An 11,734-nucleotide genomic window follows, 5' to 3' on the forward strand; every position below is an offset into this window, starting at 1 on the left:
ACAATGGATGGATGGATGGATTGTGATAAGAGTTGTACAAGCCCCCAATAAAATGATTTTTTTTAAAAGAAATGTACACCTTAACATCAAGCTTAATCATGAGAATCATATTATTTGCAAACAGTTTCTACTTTAAAAAATTACAAGGTTTTAAAATTACAACTTTGCTTTTTAAAATGTTTTTAGTTTAAAAAGTTTTAGTTTATGTTATGACCTGAAATGTTTCCTTTTCTAGGGAGGGATACTGAGTTATGTTTTCCTAAGGGCACCTCTCTGTTTGATCCCCATGCCATTCTTATCCCAAAACACCAACTTAATGTCTATTCAAGGACTGTAAGAGCCATAATTTTTCACATTCTTATACCTGTCTTATTAAGTTTTAAAAAGATCAAATTAATATTTTGTTTCATAAACAAATTAAAAAACATGGGTGGGATGGAGTTGTGCTTAAACTCCATCTTTTTCTATCAGTTGAGTGATTTTCTCATTACATCATACCAAAGCACATAGTGCAATATATCCTTTTACATAACAATGAAAACTCATTCTGTAGAAGATGATTCACCAGCTTCCTAATACTCGATCCAAGGCTGCAATAAATGGAATCCCACATGACAAGAGAATTTCCTTCCATGCGTGTACGAAGGCTGCCGAGCATCGTCCTTGTGTGGATTGACCATACACACCCTCTATACCTGAGGGTCTCTGCTGTGTGCACTGGTCATTTCTTGATTACTGAACATTCTTATTAAACTCATCAGCTTTTACAAGATTCAGACAGTGAAATCCTAATGATCATTGAATATTCTAACATAATGCTTATGTTTGAGGAGGATGTGGAAAAGAACAGGGCAATACAAAGTGAAAACATTCATAAGAAATGTTGCAAAAGTCTTACATGTAGATTTTGCTCTGCCTCCCAAAAGCTGAGTGATCAAGGATATATGATATATATATACACACACACACACACACACACACATATATGTATATATGATTGTATACATATTTTATATACACATATCTTTGCATATACTCACACATATAGGCCTACCTCGGAAATATTGTGGATTCAGTTCCAGAGCACCACAATAAAGCTAGTCATAAGAATTTTATGCTTTCCCAGTACATATAAAAGCCATGTTTACACTCTACTTTGGTAGGTGTTTATGTGTACAACAGCATTATGAAGAAGTTTGGAATATTGTGAGAATTCACACTATGTGACCCAGAACCACGAAGTGAACCCATGCTGTTGGGAAAATGGTGTTAATAGACTTGCTGGATGCCAGGTTGCCAAGCAAAGCTTGGCAAGTGACGTGAAAGGGTCTATAGCCTTGGTGGTAGCGTGATGACGCATTCACCTACTCACCCAAAGATTTGATTGGAATCAACTCGGTGGCTCTGTGGGAGAAGGACCTTTCAGGCTGCTCCAGTCAATATTACTAATAAGACAACTATGAGGCAGATCTACTCTGTCCGTTGGGGTCACTATGAGTCACAATCAACTTAACTGTACCTAACAACAACTGTGTATATGAATGTGTATGTGCGTGATTCTGAATATATGTTTATTCCATGTTGAAATTACCAATTTCAGGTTGCCTTTTCTCTATAAACGTAACTATCCTTATTTTTAAGATGGAAGAAGTTAATGTTGTTTTCTCTGAAACCACCTTATATTTTCAAAGGTAGCTGTAGCAACAGAGATGCGTTTGCACTGGAATTTTGGCTTCAAGGCCAGTACCACCTTGGAAATTTGGCTGGTTTCCCCAAACCCATAAACTGGAGGAAAACCAGGACTGAAAAGGGGAATTACAAGGACGATTTAAAATTTTCATCACTCCCTTCCCTCAAAGGTAATCCTTGCCAGTTGCCAAGAAAATAAGTCAGGATCAGATTGGAACTGATGGTGGTGAATATTTAATTATAGGAACATGATTTCCATGAACAAATTAATTAAAACCAAAGGACAACTGGATTTGAATAAATATTTCAGTAGGAAGAAGCAAGAACAAACCTATATTCTTTGTCTTTGAAAAGTGGTTCTGTTTTGTTTCCAATATTGTTTTCTCCCCAATTTCATTTTTCTAAAGAGAAAAACCTTAACTAAGGTTTGCTTATCATCAGCCAGAAAAAAATGTCCAATCACTACCAATGCACAACACTTTTTCATTTACTTTTCTTTTCCTAAGTTCTCACAAACAGCAACCAGGAAAGGTAAGCAATGATTCATAACCTACTAGACATCCATAAATATGAGCTTACCATTTGAAAACACAAGTAGAGGTATAAAATGAAAATAAACTAATCTAAGCTACTTGCCTCATGTTTCTTTCTTTCTTTGCATGTAAAGGAAGATTTAAGTACTTGAAAGCCACAGGTTTCCATATGGTTGACAGCAGAAAGGCCTGCTTTCCAGTCTTTGAACCCCTCCAAGCCAATCTTAACGTCACCTTTCTTCCCGTGGCCGAATCCTTTAAAAATCAGTGATTCCTCTAACCACATAAGGGACCAGGCCTCCTTCAATTCCACAACCACCTAAGAAAGGTTTCTATGCACGTGTGCACGCACGCGCACACACACATACACACACACACACACACACACACACACACACACCGTCACTTGTAGGTGCTCGACCAGGTCTGCACATACCTAAAACATTGTCTCTCTTCTTATCTAGACAAAGGTTTTCTTTTAGAAAACTTAAAATTAGTATTGTAGACTCCTAGGAAAATAACTGTGCAAAACCTTAGAAAATGGATTTGGGCCTTAAACCCCAAATACCAAACTCATTGCTATTGAGTCAAGGCCAACCCATAGCCACCCTCTAGGTCAGAGTAGAATTGACCCTGTGGTTGAAAGAGGTAAAATCCAAGGTCCAGGGCTATCAAGAATGTTCACATAAACGTGCAGAGCCAATGCTGTGATTCCGGGGGCTTCAGCCTGGCCAGAAGCCTGGGTGTTGTTAGATCAACAGCATAAATTCGATAATGAGTATATCTTTCTGAAGAGTCCATTTCAGACACTGAAGACTTTTGTTTGAATCACTTTAATAGTCTAATGAGCAAAAACATGTTCTGGCTTAATATCAAATCATGTCTATATTTTATTGACTAAAATTTATTGGTTAATAAAGCCTGTGAAATAAGTATATGACTATAATGAGATATCTACATATGTCAAATCCTCAGCATCCTTGTCTTATAATAAAAGTACTTTGAAAAGTTCAAAAAGCATTGCACTACACCATTGGACCTGAACAAAGGGAAGGGACTGATACATAATACTGAAGTCAAGAAAAAGTGCTACAACGCAACAGCTTACTTCTCTAGCAGACAAACCTACCATGGTACCTGTGATGTTGCTGCTTTTACTTAATCTATGAGATCACACAAACCTAATCTAGCTAAAAAGTACAGATGTATATCAAAGGAGTTTCATGTGCTCGTTGGAAAAAAGTCATATTTAAAATTAGATTTGCCCCTGTTGCTCACATGAAAATAAGATTAAACATAGCTTTAAAAACAATAATGATATATATGAATATTTATGTGTGTATGTATGGATATATATTTGGGGGTACTCAGAAAACTGGAAAAAAGCTCCGCTGGAAAAAAAGCTTCACTGGGTGGAGCTATTATAGTACGCATTTTTCCCTGCTGGGCGAACTCTGAGTTAGTGCACCCTGCAGCATCGTGGCAAAGGTTCTCTCTGGTCACAGTGAATTTTTCCGTGAAAGCAGTTTCACTCAAACCTCATCTTTTTTTATGGCCGATTTCAGAAAACAGCATGTGGCTGTGAAATATTGTTTCCTGCTCAGGAAAAATGCCACAGAAACTGTTGTGATATTGAACACAGCTTACAAGGACAGCACTAGGGGAAATCTCAAGTGTAGGAGTGGTTTTCTCATTTCAAAAAAGGGGAAATGTCAATGGATGACAAACCTCATACTGGATGTTCATCAGCTTCCCAAATGGATGACAATGTTGATAAAATTCAGCGAATTTTAATGGATTTTGGAATAAGAAGGGTCCCTGGGAAATGTGTGCCTCAGGTTCTGACTGACCAGCAAAAAGAGCATTGAGTGGAAACATGTGCTTTGAAAGAACAGCTCCAAAGTGACTCAGACTTTCCCCCCCAAGGTCATTACTGGCGATGAGACATGTGCTGTTCTTATGACCCTGAAAGGAAACACCAGTCAAGCCAGTGGAAGACACTATTGTCACCTCACCCCAAAAAAGCTCATTGAGTGAAATCAAAGATCAAGACATTGCTCATTTGTTTTTGGTTTGGGGTTGTTATTTTTTATGTGAGGAGGATAGTGCATTTGGAGTTCATTCCACCAGGTTAGACTGTTAATCAAGCCTTCTGTTTAAAGGTTCTGAAAGGATTACGCAAGAGTGTGCAATAAAAATGGTGTGACTTGTGGCAGATAGGGGAGTGGTATTGCCACCACAACAATGCACCTGCTCAAGCAACCAGCTCAGTGTGCCAGTTTTGGCAAAAAACAGCATGCCTCTTGTACCCTATGCACATGACTCACCTGACCTTGCTCTGTGCCACTTCTTTTTGTTTCCAAGAATTCAGAGGAACACGAAAGGACACCAATTTGATGATGTAGAAGAGGTGAGAAAAAAACAACCACCCCCCCAAAACGAGGAAGATGCTGTCAGCCATCTAAACAGATGAGTTTGAAAACGGTTTCCAAGAGTAGAATTGCAGATTTGACAAATGTATTAAGTGTAATGGAGAGTACTTTGAAGGAGATAAGATAGTTTTGTTAAAAAAAAAAAATTAAATATATAGCTTTGAAAACAGAATCCGTTTTTTCGGGAGTACCCCCACATACATTGAGCAGGAAGGGAAGAAATGTTGGTAAGAAAAGAACAAGAAAGAAGGAGAAAATATAAATCATCACTTTTCTTTGTGCCAAGGGAAAACAAAACACTTGCTTATTTGGGTCTGGCACCCAATTTATAGGTTAGCAATCTGAGTCTGAACCTAACCCTTCATGGATGAGTGCATCGACTTGCTTGCGAATTAGCGGATAGAATTACTCAATTAACCTTGAGACTAGTCCATTCCAGACAGTCTAGTTAGCTGTCACACACGGTATCTCCAGTCTAAAAGGAGAATGTCAACTGTGAAGCTAAATTTAACATTTCAGGAGACACTTTTCTGTCAGTCCTTCCCACACTTGCTACAAATTTGAAGAATATGAATCCAGGAAGCATTCATTTATCCTAAATAAATATGGTGTGCACTCTAGACTTATTGGCAGATCTCATTGTTTTAATTACTTGGAGCCTGTCAAAACAGAGGCTGATGCACACAGAAAGGAAATCCATGCCCTACATACTACATTTACCCGGCGCAGATGAATGTTTACCCTGCAGGGCGGAGTAGATGGCAAGGGCTGGGAAAAGGCAGGAGCCTGGTCTCGGTAGCTCACACATGGTCAGGACGGTGCCCCTAAGCTGGTCTGCTCCCTTGTTGACAGAACTGTGAGGTAAAACTAGACAGAAGGAAGAGTCCATCAAACAACACCAGACCATGTAAATGTAAATGCTTCTCTCTCTCCCTCTTCTACACACACACAAACACCCACACAATTTTCTCAGTGCTCCTTAGTAATTGGTACATTATTCAATGTTGGCTGTGCTGACATTTCTATTGCTACTCTGACAACCGAAACAGGTTGGTTAATGTTAAATTCTGTTTTTACAATGCGGAATCTCTCTATTACTTTGGGTTAGGAAGCCCACACACAGAAATCACTTTTTCAAGTTTAAAGGTGCTAACTTATGGAGAACATGTACATATTTCTGACTTTTCCCTGAAGATTGATTATAAGTCATAAGACTATTGTTATAATCACCAGTGATCAACTGACATTAAAACAGACTTTGAATGAAAGAGTGAGAGAAAGACAGAGAGAGAGGCAGGCTATGTAGGCATCTAAAGGTTTTGCCTCGTAAGCTTTTAAGCTTTTATTGAAAACAAAAATGTTCAATTGAATGTAAATATATCTTTGATTGCCTGCTGTCACTGGATAATTTACACATTAACATAAGCATGCTTCAAAATAGTATAATAATGTAAACTGATATTTAGACACTATGTATCAGGTACTGTTGTTCTAAGCAACGTCCATGTGAGAACTCATTAAATAACCATGCCACGTTTGAGACAGACACTGTTCTATCCTGTTGAATCGTTGGGGAAACTGAGAAGGTGAGTAACTTTTCAAGGTTGGCAAGCGCACACAGCAAGTGAAGGGTAAGCCTGGAGTCAAACAGTTTAGCTACAGCGCTCTTGCTCTGGGCTCCTAGCCTTACTATTCTCTGTTTTAGCAAATGGAAAATACAATCGTATTGCCCCCAAATACCAAGATATGACCGTCTGCCTTTGTAAAGATCACAGCTCCAGACCTCGGGGGAGCAGTTTTACTCTACTGTCCAGGGACACTCTGAGTGGGAATTGACTCAACAGAAATGACATGGGATGGGATGGCCCCAACATTCCAATTTGGTCTTGAGGGTGGGAAACAGGAGAGGGCTTCTCTGTTTACCATCAGGTCTCCTGGAGGCCTCTGAAAAATGCACACAGGTCCAGGCCACATCACAGACATTCTGCTTCCTCCCTTCCAAGGTCTCAAGGTGACCCTGTTATGGGTGCTTCTCTAGCTGGGCGTTTGCAGAGAAATTAGATGGTAAGTCCTGAGGAATACCGCTCAGATGAGAACTCTCTTTGGGCTCATGGGAAACTCAATGTCATTCTTGGGACTGACATTGGAGATGGTGGGCGTGGGGTGGCGTGGGGGTGGGTTTGCATCAGTGAGGAGCTACAGTTCAGTTCCAGAGAGTAAACTTTCTGGCAGAGGTAAATAAAACGCTATCCATAAGGCTGATATCGCCTGGATGATAGCAAAATGACTAAACAAGCGGCACAGAGACAGCGTGCATTCACATGAATAAAAAAAGCTACAGAAGCATGAATTCAATATTGTGCCCGCCTGCCTTCAGTGTTGACAGATAGGAAGTAGCTGATGTTATTTTCACTGAACCATGGGAAAAGATCTCAAATTTGTCTCCCATGCATCAGCCAAACCAGTACTTTATAACCATGCTGTGTGGTTACAAGGTCTCGGGAAAACAGTCTAATGCTGAACTGGACCAACACTGTCTGTGTATAGAGGGCAGATAAAAACCCAATTGTTTAAAAGCATGTAGTCAATCACTGTGAGTCTTAACTAAATAAAATAAAATAAATAAATAAATAAATAAATAAATAAACACAAATCGTGAAATGTATACAAGGAAGCCTCAGCAACTTTGTGGAAATATTCCACTAGTGATTAATTACATTTTTCCATGAGCTTTTTCGAAGTCCTCTGGTGTAAGGTAGATAGAGATATCTGTCCAATCAAGAACTCTAGGGGTTTTGAGCTGGAAAGGGTATTTTAATGAGTGGGTTCAACCTCTGTGTTTTCTATGCAATCGAGTTTAGGTCCGCAGAATTTGTTTTTGTGTGTTGATGCCAGCCCCAGCGCTAGGTGTGGGAACCACTCAGGGAGAGGGTGCTGAGTTAGAATGCAAGAGGACTTCTAGTTTTTGAGAGATGAGTTGGGGAAGTGCAGCCCAGGCAAGTAACTGGTAAGGGATGGTAGACAGGTATTGAGGGAATACCAAGACTTGCACTGTCACAAGACCAAGGTAGGCAAGAATTAGTAAGTGGTTAACTGTATCCAATGGTAGAGAGAAGCCTAGGAAGATAAGAACTGGAAAATAGTCATCAGCCGGGTTACTTGTTGACTGATGGCAACTTTAGCAAAAGCTGTTTCAGTAGCACTATTACAGTGGCGGGCAGCATGCTTCAAGCAGTGGATAGAAGGTAGTAAGAGCGTTGACAGCCACAGACAGAAACCACTTACAATAAGTTCAAGGCAAACAAAAAGGATCCGTAGACAAAGAAACGCTGCAGGGGAACAGTAAAGAATGAGAGGAATACCTAAATGATGGAAGCACTTTTGGAGCAGACAGAAGAAACAATGGCCTCAGTTCAGCCCCAGGGATCAGCCTGGGGTCGGAGGAAGTTGCTCTGAGGTTTTTCAGATGTGAGGAAAAGATTTATTTCTATGGCTAAGTGGTTCTCCAAGGATAATTTTTATTTTCACTTCTTTTACCCATCTAGAGCTTTTTATGGTAACTGATCTAAGGTTATGAAATCCTCTTCCCTTATGGTATATGATACATTCTGAATGAAAGAATAATAAACAGCCAGCGCCAGGCCTCAACCTTTCACTCCTGAAGGCCTTAGACCAGCTAGTGCTGGCAGCACCGCCCTTCCCACACACTCCCTACCCTTCATCCTCCACACAGCGAGCCGTTTCCTCATTCTCCGGCTCCTTCCACCAGTTACAGAAATTGGGTTCTCACACCATCGGGAAACACTGAGGAGATTAACGGGGAGGAGTTTAACTATCTGCAATCTTGTAAAGGCTGGCAGCTGCTCAGCCTTGCCAACTCTCTGCTTTCTTTGCTTGGTTTCTGCCAGAGGCAAGAGCAAGCAGCAAGTTGAAGAAAAGGATGATAGCAGAAAAGAGCCCCTTCTTAAACGAGTTCAAAGAGGAAAGTGAGAGAGAGAGAGAGAGAGACTTAGGAATGACTACTTGAAACCCTGGTTAGGAAAAGCAGGTAGATCACAGAATTGAAAGGTATTTATGTCTATTTGTTTAGGATCATTCCGTTTATTCACAACTAGGGCTTCCCTTAGACAAACCCACCTTTAGATACCAGCGAGAGCTTTCCTGAGGACTAAAATCTCTGTGTGCAAACCAACAGCTGCTCGGTCCTCCGGTGAGAGGTGGAGGCAACGTCCTCTGAATCGGCACGTGGCCTCTGACGTTTTAGCAACATCTGCACTCGCAGTCCTTGATCATTAAGACCCAAGATATCTTTTTCTAATTGGATCAGGCATAGGTTCAATTCCATCATTTCACCTTTAATCTGAAATATCTACAAACCTTTTATACAAGAGAATGCAAAAGCCAGAATTGGATCCCTTAAATTCGTGCCAGGGGCACTGGCAGTAGCGATCTTGCTTGAAGTCATGGACTCAGAAGTTTTCACCAGTCCTTCACAAATTCAGAAGTGTCAGATCCTAATGCTATCTGTCTTTAGAAAGATGTATTCATTGCCCAAGCCTTTATCAGGCACTCAGCATATTCCTGATGTTGGGCTGGTTGCTGAGAAAATCAAGGTGAATGCAATATCAAATCTGCCACTCAGGATGTCATCCAGAGGAGGGAAAAGAGCAAATATGTTTGTTTGTTTTAATTTTCATACTCTGATTTCTTTGGAGGTTTGTTTATTATCTTTCCTCAGAATAGCAAGTCCTGTGATGTAAGCACTGAATTGTGTGAACAAGAAAAAGGAGTACAGAAAATTTGGTTATTTGAAATAAAATTTCTGTACAAAAAGAAAGGGAATTCGGGAGCTGATATCAAGGGCTCAAGTAGAAAATGTTTTGGAAATGATGATGGCAACATAAGTAAAAATATGCTTGATACAATTGATGTATGGAATGTTATAAGAGCTGTAAAAGCCCCCAATAAAATTAATTTTTTTAACAAAGGGGGATTTCATCTACAAGAGTATTACATTAGTATCAGAGAAGTGTCCACCACCCCACCACATCCAATCCTAGAAGCAGTAGCAAGGAAACACACAAAAACAGTCACAATGAGAATAGAAACAAAATCTTACCTGACTTGCCCACTCCAGCTCTCCCAAATATTGCCAGTTTGACCTCTGCACTTTTAGCCATGATGAGCGTTGATAGATAGTTCACTGTTGTTAAAACTAAAGAGCTGAGGAAATCTTTGTGGTTCTGGCCTTTGGCTTCACCATATCATTGCAAATCTTTGCAATTTTAGAAGAGTCCACAGCCTTAAACAAAAGATATTTGGGAATTCATCAATGACTGAAGAAAGGACTTAGTATTAACTATCCACTATCTGCCAGCCCTGATACTGTAGTAGTGACGCACTGGACTGCAATCCACATGGCCGGCAGTTCGAAACCACCAACAGCTACGTGGGAGAAAAGCTGGACTTTCTACTACCAGAAACAGTTCTGTCTCAGAAATCCACAGGGAGTTGCTATGAGTCAGCATTGACTTGATGGCAGCAAGTTTAGTTTTTTTTAATCTGCCAGCCAACATTCACTTTATCAACATTTTCTTATTTGGTCTTTACCACAATCCCCTTTAAATTAGTTTACAGTAATTTACTGTAAACTAAACAACTCAGCTAATAAAATTCCGAGCCAGCCTTTGAATTTAAGTCTGCATGGTCCCTAAACGTGTGTTTTTCACTAGGCAAAATATCATTTTTTGGAAAACACTTCCTTAAAGAATTTGTTTCTGAAGGTTGTTTCTTGGAAATAATTGATAACAAATGTTTGAAGCATGTGAATGCATCCATTTACCATTTGGCTGCAAACATTCAATATATAAACACGCATGAAGGGGAAATGGCCTATCCAATATACAGTCACATTAGCCATACCCAGAGTAACAAAACGTCATTGTGCATTTCAAGGTTACATTTTACCCCACTTTATACTAGAGCATATGACTAGCCCCTTGACCCACCCAGCTCCCCCACCAAAAAACAAAAGACAAAACAAAACAACAATAACAAAACAGATGCACAAGTTCCAGGAATTGGAAGAAAGAGTCAGAGTATAGTTTTATATCTTGCTAGACAGACACAATGCCCCACATACACAAAAAGTGCCCAAAGATAAATGCCACACTCCTTTTTAACGGCACTTTCAGGACCAAATGAGTGCTGGTAACACAAGGTTAAATGCCTGCTGGGGGGCCAGGAGGTTGACGTTAGATGCCCCCCAGGCCCTCTGTGGGAGAAAGACCTGTCAATCTGCTTTCATAAGGATCACAGCCTTGCAAAACTGAAGGGAAGTTCGCCTGTCCTGTAGAGTCACTGTGGGCTGTGGCTTCAGTTTGGGTAATGAGGACCAATTGCCATCCAGCCAATTCTGTCAGAACTGCACTCCACGGGGTTTTCAGGTGGTTGATATTTTTGGAAGCTTCACAAGACCTATCTTCTGAGGCGCCGCTATATAACATGACCTCCAATCTAACAGTTAGCAACTGAGTGCTGAACTGTTGGCACCGCCCCGGGGCTCTTTATAGAAATGTAAGCACATGTTATATAGGTGGGTATAATAAGACAGACACCTAGGGTCTTCGTATCCTGGAAATGTGAAGTCAAAAAGAATCTTGAGGTGAATTAAAGAATCCTCCAGGCACCGCGGGAATCCTTTTTTTTCACAATCAGATGGTTGCCCTGTGTCTTACTGTCCATTTGCCTACATGAGGTTGGCTACCTCTGAAGGCTGTTATATTTCTAGCCAGTCACTTCTGATTAGAACTATCATCCTTCAATCAAAGGAGCCTGGGAGGCATAGTGGGTTATGAGTTGGGTTACTAACTGCAAGGTCAGCAGTTCGAAACTAGCAGCTGTTTTGCAGGCGAGAGATAAAGCTTTCTATTCCCATAAAGAGCTATAGTCTCATACACCTACCAGGGCAGTGGGCGGTGCTACCTTATGGGTCAGCACTGATCTGATGGCGCAGTTTGGTTTTCTTCATTTGAGCTCTAATCTGTTTCCCCGTGACTTCTACTTATCTGTCCTGGTTTT

At 40.4% G+C, this 11,734-nt stretch overlaps 1 protein-coding gene across 1 annotated transcript in view; it reads right to left on the reverse strand.

The window, feature by feature from the left end:
* Positions 1-9,947, reverse strand: part of RERG (RAS like estrogen regulated growth inhibitor) — a 153,714-nt gene extending 143,767 nt beyond the window's left edge. The window contains exon 1 of the mRNA XM_004713766.2: positions 9,774-9,947. Coding sequence (XP_004713823.1) covers positions 9,774-9,834 — 61 coding nt within the window. The 5' untranslated portion in view covers positions 9,835-9,947. The remainder of the gene's footprint in view (positions 1-9,773) is intronic.
* Positions 9,948-11,734: the final 1,787 nt, after the last annotated feature.

Source organism: Echinops telfairi, unplaced genomic scaffold, assembly GCF_000313985.2.
Source record: "Echinops telfairi isolate 266 unplaced genomic scaffold, ASM31398v2 ScPeMD7_21;HRSCAF=78, whole genome shotgun sequence".
NCBI lineage: Eukaryota > Metazoa > Chordata > Mammalia > Afrosoricida > Tenrecidae > Echinops > Echinops telfairi.